This window comes from Leopardus geoffroyi, chromosome A3 (genome assembly GCF_018350155.1).
Source record: "Leopardus geoffroyi isolate Oge1 chromosome A3, O.geoffroyi_Oge1_pat1.0, whole genome shotgun sequence".
NCBI lineage: Eukaryota > Metazoa > Chordata > Mammalia > Carnivora > Felidae > Leopardus > Leopardus geoffroyi.
In genome coordinates, this window is record NC_059336.1 from 60,208,882 (window position 1) to 60,222,679 (window position 13,798).

Sequence of the window (13,798 nt, forward strand, 5' to 3'; positions counted from 1 at the left end):
AATAATAAGAAACTATTATTTCTTATAAGAAACTGTATAAGAAACTATAGACAATGGTGACTTTGGGGGACGAAAGTAAGAAGTAAGAGGATTGGAACAAGGCTGGGAGTGAGACATTTCACTGGACACCTTTTCCTTTTTTAAGTTTTTTTTAATGTTTTATTTATTTTTAAGACAGAGAGAGAGACAGAGCATGAGTGGGGATGGGGCAGAGAGAGAGGGAGACACAGAATCTGAAGTAGGCTCCAGGCTCTGAGCTGTGAGCACTGAGCCCGACATGGGGCTCAAACCCAGGAACCCGTGAAATCATGACCTGAGCCAAAGTCGGACGCTTAACCAACTGAACCACCCAGGCGCCCCTGGACACCTTTTCCTATTTGGAGAGTTCTGAACTATATGTATGTATTACTTTTTTTAAAATATCATGAGAGTGAGGGAAATAAATACCTCTGTTCCCCCAAGCACTCTGTCCTTGGCTGTCACCCTTCCTTCATGGGGCAGGATAGAGTCCCTGATTTCAATCTGCCTCCTCTAGGACCTTGAAGCCCCTCAAGTACTCTCTCCTCCTCACAACTTTTCCTGAGCCCCCTGGTCTCCAGAACTCATCCCACCACTGACTGTGATTTTTTTTATTAGTGTTGATTTTCATTTTCCTTTGATTTCCGTTTATTCTACATTAACATGCTAGATATGAGATTTCAAACACATTCATCTCGTAGCTCACCAGGGTTTAGCAGGTTTTCTAAATGAGGTTGATTTTTTGCGAGAGTCCTAAATAGTAGGAAATGAGATACTGGCCCCCAGGGAGGATGGGCCTGTGTAGAAGGTAGCAGGTGGACTCAGCTTGTACATGGGAGAAAAAGACCACTGGAACTTACCATCTGTAAGGAAAAGTAAGGTCACAAACAAAAGATACAATGCACACCTTCACCCTCCAACCCAGGATGAGCGTGACAGAATCAGAGAGCTATTTGTTATTTCATTGACAACCAAAACAGTCCCAGGCAGAAGAGGTCCAGGAAGGAAATATATGTGAACCATCTCTCTATGCATCAGCATTGCTTCAAAAGATGTAAATATGAAATCCTGGATAGGAAGGTATCAGAGTTGAAAACACTTGGGTCATCTAGACCACACCCTTTGTCTTACTCCTGATTTCTCCATTTGTTTCCAGACTAAGTTACTTCATCTGTACCTTGGATGCATTAAATCACCAACCCCCAGTGTGAGCCTATCCTAGCCTTCCTGGTTCCCAGTCGACTGGAGTGATATGAGCTAAATTCTTCTGAACAAATGCAGAGGAAAAGTGGTTACCTATTTATGAAAATAAGCCCAGGCAGATGGTAGCACTGACCCTGACAGAGCAGTGGTCTTCAGACAGAATGAAATGTGTTTTATAACTTCCTCCCCATGTTCTGAGCAGTAGAGATGATGGCTTGGGGAATACCTGCAGAGGGGTATACTTGCATAACGAGTAGGCTATCGTGCACTGCTAATTGCTAGAATAGATATTTGCATATATGAATATGTTTAATGGGGAGTCATAAACATTTGTCTTTGGCTTTAAATCTCAAATAGGTGGAGACCATAGTAGCACCAGATATAGAAGCAAATCTGAAAATCACACAGCCCAATTAAAACTCAGATTTTTTAAAAGCCATTAAGATCAAGCAAAATGAAATGAACTTTAAAGGGCTAAAGGATTCAGGTCTGTTAAGGGCCCCAAATGGCAAGTAATTCCGGGGAAATCCTATTAATTAAAAACCACTGCTCTGTGAAATGGCTGCCATTACATTTGAAGGCAGTTAATGTGCCCGTTTGCAATACCTGTGAAGAAATAGTGGAGCATTAGAAGCAGTTGACCATCTGCTAAGGGTAGGCTACTGTTCCTGTTCCCTGGAAAGTGCCGTACCTCAAAAATGTAAGGACTAGCAACAACATAAATTTGTTGCCCAGTTAAAAAATACTACATGTGGGAAAGTTGCCACAAATATTAAAGTTGTAGGGGTTTTAAGTTCTCCCTTTTATGAGAGCTCCTGAAGATCCCATCAGAGGAGGCAGTTGGGTTCTGTGAGAACTGTGTGTGCCAGAGCTTCACAACTGCAGGCAGTTTGTAAATGGCGAGAGTGATAGTGCCAATGCAAATGTAATAGCCCTGGGAGACAGGGTGCCAGCCCCTCCCCCCCCCCACTGGCACACGGGCAGAAGAAGGAGTAGAAGGCTGAGAGACCGGATGCCAATCCTGCTGTTGGAGAGGCAGTGTTGCCATTCATCCCTCACTTGCGGAAGGGACCCCCAACACCCACCCGCAGAGGTAGTACTTGGCACACACACGGCAAAGTGGCTTCAGAGCTCCAAAGCCACTCTGTCACACCCTCTCCTGTACGCAGGCCGCACAAGGCCCCCTCCTGTGGCTCCAAACCTTTTGACCTGTACCAGGTACTCATAGGGCATGGCATAACATACCTGGGACAGTAATTTTAAGATAAGAAACTGTTGTCTAATGCAGTTCCCCAGTGAAAAATAGATGGAATCTTAATCATCAATTGCATGTTTAAAACTCTTGCCTGAGTCCTTTAACATCTCAGTTCTTAGTTACCTGGTTCAGAGGGAAGTCACAAGGGGTACCACCCTGGAGTGCCTCTGACAGCAGTTTGACAGCCCCTCAGGTGGTCAGGGCACTGGGTCCAGGTTTCTGTTTACCTCTGGCCGCACCTCTGCTCCCTGCTCGTCCTTCGAAAAGTTTCATTTTATTGTCTGTTTTATTTCAGCATCCCCGTTGTCATCACTTGGTGGCTCCTGCTGAGGGACTCTGGCCACGTGGCTGACCACTGGCCCTCAGAGCAGATCTCCTTGTGCACTGAGGGTGACGGGCATGTTTACTGTCCTCTCTAGCTGTGAAGCCATATGCGATCAATCAACCATGGCAGCAATTATACCCTAAAATACATTACCCCTCTAGAGAGCCTCATCTTTTCTTTTCAGAAAAGAAAAATAGTAAGGGGGGAGAAGGTATAAAAAAAGTAGAAAGCTCTATTCTGGTAGGTAGAACTTAGATTTAAGGCATTATTATAGAAATATCTTTTCTCTCACATTGTTTACCCATGCAAATTCTTTTTTTTTTTTTTTCAACGTTTATTTTTTTTGGGACAGAGAGAGACAGAGCATGAACGGGGGAGGGGCAGAGAGAGAGGGAGACACAGAATCGGAAACAGGCTCCAGGCTCTGAGCCATCAGCCCAGAGCCTGACGCGGGGCTCGAACTCACGGACCGCGAGATCGTGACCTGGCTGAAGTCGGATGCTTAACCGACTGCGCCACCCAGGCGCCCCTACCCATGCAAATTCTTTAAATGCTCTAAGGCATATCCCTCAGAGATAAAAGAGGAATATTAGTGAAAATGAACATTTATTGAATGCTCGTTCCGTGCCAGGTTCTGCAGTAAGCACTTTCCAAGGGTTGTGTAATGATTTCTCCAGAAAACCCGTTAAGGCAGGTATTGGGTCACTCAGCTAGGTGAGTGGCAGCGCTAGGTTTCATCCTGGCAGCCTGACTGTCCCAGCAGCCTGCTGGGACCACCACAGCCTGCTGTCCCAGCAGCGCCCACCTCAGAGGAGTTGCTGTGGGACTGAATGAGGTAACGTAGAAAGTGCTTTTAGCCAACCTGGCACAAAGATCCATTCAGTGCTGAGATCTGCTCCTAATCAAGAGTTCTGGAAGGGGAGGGACTAAGGGAGCATGAAAGGGAGCTGCTTTCTCGCTGGGTGGGCATCATTGGCTGGAAGAAGGCTGGGTGGTGCTCAAATGTAAGGATGCAAGGGTACGGCAGGTGCCCACATGAGCCACCATGACGCTGAAGCACAGGCTTCATGGGCTTATGTGCGTATGACCCATCCCAAACTCTGCCTTCAGCCCTTCAGAACATCAGAGGCTTTGCCTTCCTCTTTCGGAAATGGAGTCGGAGATCCCAAGCCCCTGCCTTTTGGCCTGGCCAACACTTAATTTGGATTTTCTCTCACTTTTGGCTTACGCCTTTGTAGTTGTTTGTTCTTGTTTAATGTACGTATGCCAGTCTGTTCCTTTCAGAAGTAGACAGATGATAAAAATGTTCTCAAGTGGGTGGGATTAGAGTTGGGGATTGCAACAGTACCATTTGTGTGTTTAGCTGGAGGTAATCCCAGCCTGCAGTCTACCTGCCGCACACAAAACACTGACATTTCTTAGGATCTTGTAGGGGTTACAGCATTTTTCTTCTCTAACCACATTTCATTGTTCAGCTATAACCTCAAATACACACTTTGGCTCCTCTTCCCCAGGTCTGTTTAGCCAGACTTGAAGAACGCAGTGAATGGAAACAAGCACTCACTTTGAAAGTTGAGTCATGGGGATTCTGCTGTGACCATCAGAATAAAACAGAAGGGCTGGTCTGTATTCTTGGATGGCCTTGAGCATCAGTTTCCTCAGCGTGTCTGTTGGGGATTGGGCACAGGGTGGCGGCGACTGGCTGTTCCAGGTCTGTGGTTGCAAGTGTTGGTAATAGCAGTACCCCAGGATTGCTGTGGGATTATGTGTGAGCTGTTTGACTTAGTGTTTCATTGCCATTTCTCCATATTTCAAGATTCTGAAGTTTCATTGGATTCTGACTTCTCTGGAAGTCTGTCTTGAATACGAGGTATTTTTACATTTGATCCTTTGTTTTTAGATCTCAGCCAGAAACACAATAAATTCATTTTTTTCTCAATATAAAAAATTCAGAAGGCAAGGTGGATCTCTGACTGCCTTTCTTCTGGAAGTGATGACAAAGTAGAAATGACAAGTATAGAAATGACAAAGCCAAGACCCAGAGGTGTGACTTACCAGGGATCAGAGGATATGAGAGACAGTATGAAACTCAAACAAACACGCATTGATGCATGTACACATTTTAGCACATGCTTAAAATAAACAAAAATAAGCTGTATTCCTACCTTAAAAGAGAACCTCACACACTGTTTTTACTGTTGTGGTTACTTTCAGCATTGCCAGCCTCGCGTGGTGACCGAGTCACATGGCTGGTGTGCAGCCAAGCTATGATCCCTTGCTTTGGGGCATGTTGGGATTTCTTGCTGTGGTTGACAGTGGCCTTCAAGTCTGTGCACACTATTGCCTATATAAAGATGAAACTTCTCAGTCACCCTTGATATGACCTCCATCCAACAATAAGGGGGTTGTTAATGATGAGTGTGTGTGTCCTTCCCCCTCCTTCTTTCCACCCACTGACAGGACCACCCACACTTAGAACACCCAATGCTTGCAGGGCAGTCCTTGAGATTAAACCAAATAGCTGTTGGCAGTTTACCTCTAAAGAGGGAGTGAGGGGTGGAGGCAAGAAACTATCCTGCTCCTCTGGGGTTTTTCATCAGAAAGGCATTTGTGCCTTTTGGTAGGAAAATAATCGTGGGGAAGGTGCCCCAGCCCAGCCAGCAAGCTGGTATTGTATTGTGTGCCATCACTGTGCTAGTCACTGGATACTAAAGGACAAAGAAAACACAGTCCCCTTCCTACATTCTTCCTAAACAGTGCTCTAATAAATTACCACCATGTCTCTTCTCTTTGAAGCCAAGGGTAGGAGTTTATAAGGTCAAAGGAAATGAATGACAGCCAGGTGGATATAAAGGGCAGTTGTGGATGGAGCTCTGCAGTCTTTGCTGATGTTTTCTTGGTTTGCCTGTGGTTGAAATAATAAAAGAGTGATACTTCTCCATATTGGTAGAATAGCCATAGCCTGTGAAAAAGTAGATCTGGTGTCCTAATAGTTATGGTTTAAATGGTACACCAAAAATTGCTTAGAAATTTCTCAGTTTTCAGAGACTGAAAGTCTCAGTCTCACTCTATGACAAATAGAAGAGTTTTTCTACTTTACAAAGTAAGGGGTAATTTTATTCTCTATACTCATGGAATCTTAATCAGGATTGGGCCTTAGAGATTGCCCAGCATAACCTGTCATTTTACAAATCAGAAAATGGGACCAAGGGTAAGGGAGTTAAGTGATTTTCTCCAAACACATGGCCGGTTGGGACAAAACTAGGTCCACGCACTGCCCCAGCAAATCTTTACCCCAAGTTCACCCCAAAGGTCACTGAAATTACTTACAAAAAATATTCAGAGGAATATACTGATGATGGGCCCACAATTGGCCTTTAAAGAAATGAGGCACATTTTAGGGTAGAGTCTTTGGAAGGTGACTTCAAGGAGAGCAATGAGGCCTGTCAAGTATATGGGTTCAGTGGCCTTCAGACTGATTCCTGGAGCCCCAGGATCTATCACAAATGGACCCTTCCCCACCCCCCACAGAACAGCTCTGCTTTCATTTGTGTTATAGAATGTCCTTCTGAGATTTCTTTTGAAATGAATTAATCTGAAAACTATTATTCTATAAACAGTTCAGCAATGGTACTAGGAATACAATTTTATCATCATCAGAAATAATAGGGTTTGATTTTTTTTGTTTGTATGTTTTTACTTTTAACTCTTAAAGACCCAAAAGTATACTTCCCCACTGCCTCCGCCATGGCAAATCTGAGACACCAGGGAGCACTGGGGAGTTAGTTGCCTTCACAGAGTCTTTTCTAGAAAGTTCTCTCCTGTTGAGTTTTCCTCATCCGGCAGGATCTTCAGGCAGATGTCTTCTCCAGATCCTTGGCCGGTGGAAGATCTAAGCAGCCAATGCTCACAGCTCTAGTTTGTTGTGTTATTGCTGTCGGAAGAGTTCTACTTGCTCTCTTATTGTTTACCTTGAATAGTAAATGGAGACATAGCATAGCACCTGTCACATGGTAAACACTGAACAAATACTGTGGAATTAAAGCTTCACAACCAAAAGCTGTATTTGATTCTGTTTGTCTAAAACCTCATATTCTTGAAGCAACCCATCTTACCCTATTAGGGACTGTTAAGAGGGTTAATTTTCATGATGGGGCAGTTTGTTATTTCCTAAGTACATCAGAAGAAAAAGCTTAAAAAAAAGGGTTTTTTTTTTTTAATTAATCAGGAAACAGACTTATGGTTAAATCATTACTCTAATAAAGATATTTTGGTACTGAATTATTTTGAATTTGCTAAGTATCTATACCTCTTTGTTCCTTTTTTCAGAATGCTAGAAGATGACCTTAAGCTAAGTAGTGATGAAGAGGAGAATGAACAGGTAAGATTTTCTTTTATGTTACTGTCTTTTGAATGTGACACAGCATTGCTAACTCGGTGGGTATTAACTGAGTCATACACACTCTAAATTGTGGTGCTCAAGGATGGTGGGTGCTTTCTGATAATTATGAGCTTCCATGCCATTGGGCCAGTCCATTCAACTATCTTAGCCTTAATTTCCCTTAAAACTGTGATACTGTGATTTTTATGTCATTGAAACCAACAATGGGTACTTACAAGGAAGCTAACTAGCATTAGACTTCAGTATAAAATAGGCCCTTTTGTCATTTTCTTTTTCTTTTATTTTTTTGGCAAAGCTCACTGGTCTTCTAGAGATCAAGCGTGTGACCTAACCTCATCAGCATGCAATAGGCAAGCTATAATATTAAATATTGAGAAACCTTATACAGATATTATTAACATTGAGAAGAAGCAAATGTGGAGGTGAACTTCAATGATGAATAAAAAATAATCATGCTCTGAATAGGCTGTTTGTCTTAGATGATAAATGTGCTTAAAATGTTCTTCCCTGGTGTTGATTTACCAGCTCGAGACATCAGTCAGGGGTTTATAAATACTCTTCTGATCAGTCAGTTAAGGTGGAAAAATATCCACGTTAACATTCATTACTTTCACTTCTGCGTTTCAGGAAATGTTTGTATTTTTTAAAGTAAGCTTGAAAACACAAAAGATAGATTTTCCTACACTTCTGTTTCCTTCTTCTTATTATCCATGTGGTATTTTGTTAAATTTGGACAAATGTGGTAGGTATAAAAACAATCCAGAGAGTTTTTTTCAGAGGTTATTTTTACATGTGATATAAGACTGGGTGCAATTGATCTTGAAATAGTGAATTTTTATGAAGGTGTCATGGTGTGCTATACGGGTGATTCAGCTGTCTAACCATGCAAATGGAAATAATGTACAAAGAGAGTGCGCAGAGGTGAAATAAAATTCAAAAGAACATTTCCAGGAAGAGCATCTAAGCAGAATGTGGCTGTGAGGTCACAGAGTTTGCTCACCTTGAAGAAGAAAGTGAGGCACCAAAGAGGGGCCTGGGTGTGAAGTAGAACTTGAATTGAAACTAGAGTGGCAAGTGGAGAAAACCCCAAGTGAAGGAAGGTTAATTGAGCAAGGTGAGCTGCTAGTGTTTGGGTTTTGTAGAGAGTGACTACCTTGTTTCTAGTGTGCATACCAGGAGAGTCAGGTATCTGTAACATGGCAATCTTGGCAGAACTGAGAATGACTTCACTCCTAATTTTGGTTCCTCATCTATGTGACTATTACCTAATGATTTCATCTTATCATGTTTTTTTTCCCAGCGAGAGTTTCAGATAGGTCCATTGTGGATTAAGTAATATCAGATGTGTAGATTATGTATACTTTATATTAGAAAGGGATTCACAGAGTATTGCATTCAGCAAGCTTTCTTAATTTGGAAAGAATTTTCCAGAGTTATTTCCAGGAAATATTTCCACTGGAAACTCGATTTAAAAAAAATTATTTATCAAGGATATACCAGACACATTCTGTAAGGCAGTAGAAAGTTTTCATTGAATCATTTTGCTTTATTAGCTACTCCTTTCTAATCTGTAGCCATTGATAGTATTACATTGTGAATATATAGGTTAGATCATTTATTCTTATATTTTGGTGCCTGTGTGTGTATACCTTTTCTCGTTTGCAGTGAAAACGGCTGACAGAATGAATGATTTTTATACAGTAGTGTAATTAAGACTCCAGACAGCCGTTTTGTATGTGGTAGTTTAAGTGATTGCTCTAACACTAATTATATTAAGTTATCTTGCTTTGGCCTATAATTATAGCCTGCCCTAATCACAAAATCATAATTTCCATGCTTTAGAGAAGACTAATGATATGGTATTATTTTCCTCCAAGACCAAAATATGATTGTGCCCTTAAAGACTAGAGCCTGTGCACACATGCAACACGCATACACACACTGCATTTCTCTGGCATTGGGAGATAATTAAACATTTAACATAAATGCTCTTGTGAGATGTAATCAGAGTTTGTCCCTTAACCCAAAATCTTTCAAAAATGTATGGTACATTTCCCTGCCTCAATAAATGCAGTATACTAACCTCCTTAGCCTTCTCTTACGTGATATCTGGTTGGTTGTCCTTGTGAATATTGGTCACTTGCTGTGACAAAGAGATACCCACAAGAGCTTCAACTTGTTATGCCGGTTTACCCTTCCTAAAGTCACCTCAGACTCACATGCATTTGAGTACTCTATCTAATGCTTCCTTTATCCTCATTGCCTCAGTGTTCTCAAAAATGAAGACACAGGCTAGTTTAGTGAGTAAGCCCGGACTGAGCAGCCCTGCTCCCTGGGTTCAAATCTCTGCTAGTGACTCAGTAGCTTTGCAGCCTCAGCCCAGCCCCTAAACTGTTCTCTGCTCCAGGGTCACCATTTGTAAAGTGGGAATTAGTGTTGGATCCCCAAAGCCTCCCGCTTCCTCAGGACTTGTGCTCTACCTGTTATCTTCACATCACCAGATCCACTAAGCTTTTGGTGTTTTGCATTTTAGTCAACTTACAATTGAATATACCATACATAGAGAAAAGTACACATAATCTAAGAATACAACGTGATGAATATTCATAAACCACACAAACCCATGTAGTCAGCACCCAGATCAAGATACAGACATGACCAGCCTCTCAGGTCTCCCATGTCCCTGTCCAGTCACCACCCTCCAGAAGAATAAGCACTCCTCTGTTTTTCTAATACCCAGAGGGTAATATTGCTTCATTTTGAAATTTATATCAACGGAATCATACAGATTCGTTGTATCCGTTGTATCCGTTGTAACAACGGAATCTGTTGTTTCTGGCTTCTTTCACTCAACATTATGTTTGTGAGACTCATCCATGTTGCATGTACTTGAAATTTGTTCATCTTCATTACTCATATTTCTTCATGTGCATATAGCCTAATTTACTTACCCATTCTACTACTGATGGGCATGAAGATATTTGAGGCTATTAAAATAGTGCTGTTGTTAACATTCTTGTACAGGTCTTTTGGTGAGCATATAGGAACATTTTTGTTAGGTCTACACCCAAGAGTAGAAATGCAGGGCCATGCCGTATGTGCGTGCACAAGATGAATTATATCATCCCAAACCATCTTCCAAAGTGGTTTCACCAGTTGGCATTCCCATGAGGAGTATAAGAGAATTGCAGTTGCTCCTCATCCTCACCACGTTTCTCTTTCAGGGTCATGAGCAGTGTTCTGAAGGTGTCTATTTTTGTATTGTCTTTGTCTGGTTTTGAAATAAGGACAGTACTGGCTTATAAAATGAATTGAATAGTTTTTTGTACTTGTTTTTTTTTTTTTTTTTTCCTGAAGAAACAATGAATTGTACTTGTTTTTTTTTTTTTTTTCCTGAAGAAATTACATAAAAGTAATGCTAATTTTTCTCTAAATGTTTGTCAGATTTCTCCAGTGAAACCACATGGGCCTGGAGATTTTTAACACTTAAAAATTCTGTTTTCTGAATAAAGAGCTATTTGGACTACTTCACATTGGGTAGGTTATGGCACTATGTGCTCTTTAAGTAATTGGTTTATCATGTCATTTAAGTTGTCACATTTACATGTAAAAAGTTCTTTTATTGTCCCTTTAATGTCTGGGTCTATAGTGATATCCCATTTTATTCTTGATACTTATCTTATTTTTGTCTTTGTCAGTCTTGCTAGAAGTTTTTCAATGTCATTGATCTTTTCAAAAAACAAGTTTTTCATTTTATTGATATTTGCTGTCAACTTTACTGTTTTCAGTTTCATTGATTTCTTGTCTTCATTATTTCCCTCCTTCTGTTGTTTTGAGTTCATTGTGCTCTTCTTTTTCTAGTTTCTTGAGGGAGCTTAGATTACTGATTTGAGACTTTTCCTCTTTTATAATATGAGAATTTAACACTATACATTTCCCTCTCAGCACGTTGTTGCTGCATCCCACAGATTTTGATATGTTGTATTTTCATTGTGGCTTCTTTCACTCAGCATTATGTTTGTAAGACTCAACCATGTTGCATGTAATTGAACACTTCAGTTCAGTGAGACTTCCCCTTTGATGCATGGATTGTTTAGAAGTGGGTTGTTTTCATTTCCAAATGTTTGGAGATTTCTTGTAGTCTTACTTTTATTGATTTCTAGTTTGGTTCCACTGTGGTCAAAGAACACATTTGCTATGATTTCAGTTCTTGTGAATTTACTGAGTATTTTCTATGGCCCAAGATATGGTCTGCATTGGTATATGTTTTATGGGCACTTGAAAGAATGTGTATGCTGCTGCGGTTGGGTGGAATGTTCTATAAATGTCAGTTAGATCCTGTTCGTTGATGCTGTTGTGGAGTTCTTCTAGGTCCTTGCTGACTTTCTCTCTAGTTGCTTTATCAGTTGTTGGGAGAGGAGTGTTGACATCTCCAACTATAATTGTGGATTTGTCTATTGCCCCTTCCCATTCTATCAGTTTTTGCTTCACCTATTTTACAGCTCTGTTATTTGGTTCATAACATTTAGGATTGCTATGTCTTCTTCGTAGATTGACCTTTTATCATTAGGTAATGTTCCGCTCTATCTCTAGTAATTTTCTTTTCTTTGCTCGGAAGTCTGCTTTATCTGACACTGATATAGCCACTGCTGCATTCTTTTGATTAATGTTTGCATAATATAACTTTTTCCATTCTTTTACCTTCAACCCACCTATGTTGTTGTATTTGAAGTGAGTTTCTTACAGTGTATTATTGTCATATCTTTTATCTATTTTGCCAATCTCTGTCTTTTAATTGATGTATTTAGAACATTTGCATTTACTGTAATTACTGATATATTATGGCTTAAGTCTGTCACTTTATTTTTTCCTTTTCTGTCACTTTCCTTTTATTTCTGTTTTCATCTTTCCGTTTTCTTTTTACTGACTTCCTATAGGTTTCTTGAACATTCTCCAGAATTCTGTCTTTATTTATCTATAGTATTTTTAGTGTATCTCTTTGTATTGCTTTTTTAGTGGCTCTTCTAGGGATTATATTGTGTGTGTGTGTGTGTGTGTGTGTGTGTGTGTGTGTGTGTATGTGTGTGTGTGTGTGTATAACTTATTAACAGTTCATTGGTGATAGCATTTTAGAGGTTTTCTCCCTCAATATCCTCTATCACAGAACTGATAATATGTTGGATATATGTTGGATAATATGTGGCTAATAAAGAATTTCATTTTCTATATTCCTGATAGGCCTTGGGGACTTCTTCTTTTGATTCCTTTCTGCACCACCTCCCCACCAGAACTACACAACTTGGTCACAGTGACCTCCACAGAACCAAACATACTGGGCTCTGTTCAGTGTCTTGTCTTACCGGGAGACTTAACACATTGAAAACTATTGATAACCCCACTTTTCTTGAGGTGTCAAATACTAAACTCCTGGTTTGTTTCCTGCCCTTTTGACAGTTTTTCCTTAGGCTCCTTTGCTGACTGCTCCCCCTCTACCCAATTTTAAATAGTAGAATCTTTCAGCCTTTATTCATGATTTCTGTTCTCCACTTCCTTTCTTTCTCTGTCTCTCTGGATGATCTCATCCATTCCCATGACCTTCATTTTTTATATGCTTGCAATTTCTAAAGTTATATCCTTACCTCAAACCCTCTTCTGAACTGCAGACCTACTTGACTTTTCCACTCAGATGTCTCACAAGCATTTCAAATTCAATTTGTGCCAAACTGGACTTTTGGTCTTTGCCATCCCTTATCCACCCACACACAAATATATTCTTCTTGTGATTATTTCCATTTCTAAAAGTGGCCCTGCCATACACCCAGTTATTCAAGTCTAGAAACACCAGGTTCATCCTCGACAACTCCCTGTTCCTCACTTAGATGTTAATTTTGTCTCTAAGGCCTATAAATTCAACCTCCAAAATTAAATATTAGTCTTTCCACCTCCTTCCATCCTGGCTAGTCTAAACCAATCAAGTAGACACTAGCCTATTTATATTCTTCCCTTTCTATAGTACAACCTCCTCACAGCAATCTTTGAAAAATATAAATCAGATCAACTCATTACCTGCTCTAAAGTCTTAAATACGTTTCCCATTTCACTTGAGATAAAGTCCAGAGCCCATGGCATGACTAACACTACCCTACACAGTGTGGTTTCACCCCTCTTCTTTCCCTTCACTTCACACTGTTCTCATTCATGGCACGTTAACCACATGAGCCTGCTTTCATCTCCTCCAACAAGCCACACTCACCTGCCTCAGAGCCTCCATAGGCCTCTCCTCCCTCATTTTTCTTTTTATCTGATAAACCGCAACATAACTTTCACTTTCTCAGGGGCCTCCCCATTATCTAAATTGGACCACCCTCCCCCTTCCCAGTTATTCCTTCTCACAATCATCCTAACCTTTTTTCTTAGGTCTCATCATAATTTTACTTATGTTTTATCTTACTTTTTAAAGTATATGTCTCGGGGCGCCTGAGTGACTCAGGTTAAGCATCCGACTTCAGCTCAGGTCATGATCTTACGGTTTGTGAGTTCAAAGCTCATGTCAGGCTCTGTGCTGACAGCTCAGAGCCTGGAACCTGCTTCAGAT

General features: G+C 40.7%; 1 protein-coding gene across 1 annotated transcript in view; it reads left to right on the forward strand.

The window, feature by feature from the left end:
* Positions 1-13,798, forward strand: part of AFF3 (AF4/FMR2 family member 3) — a 533,714-nt gene that overhangs the window by 406,206 nt on the left and 113,710 nt on the right. Inside the window, 1 exon segment of the mRNA XM_045445721.1 lies at positions 7,131-7,182. Within this exon segment, the coding sequence (XP_045301677.1) occupies positions 7,131-7,182 (52 nt within the window).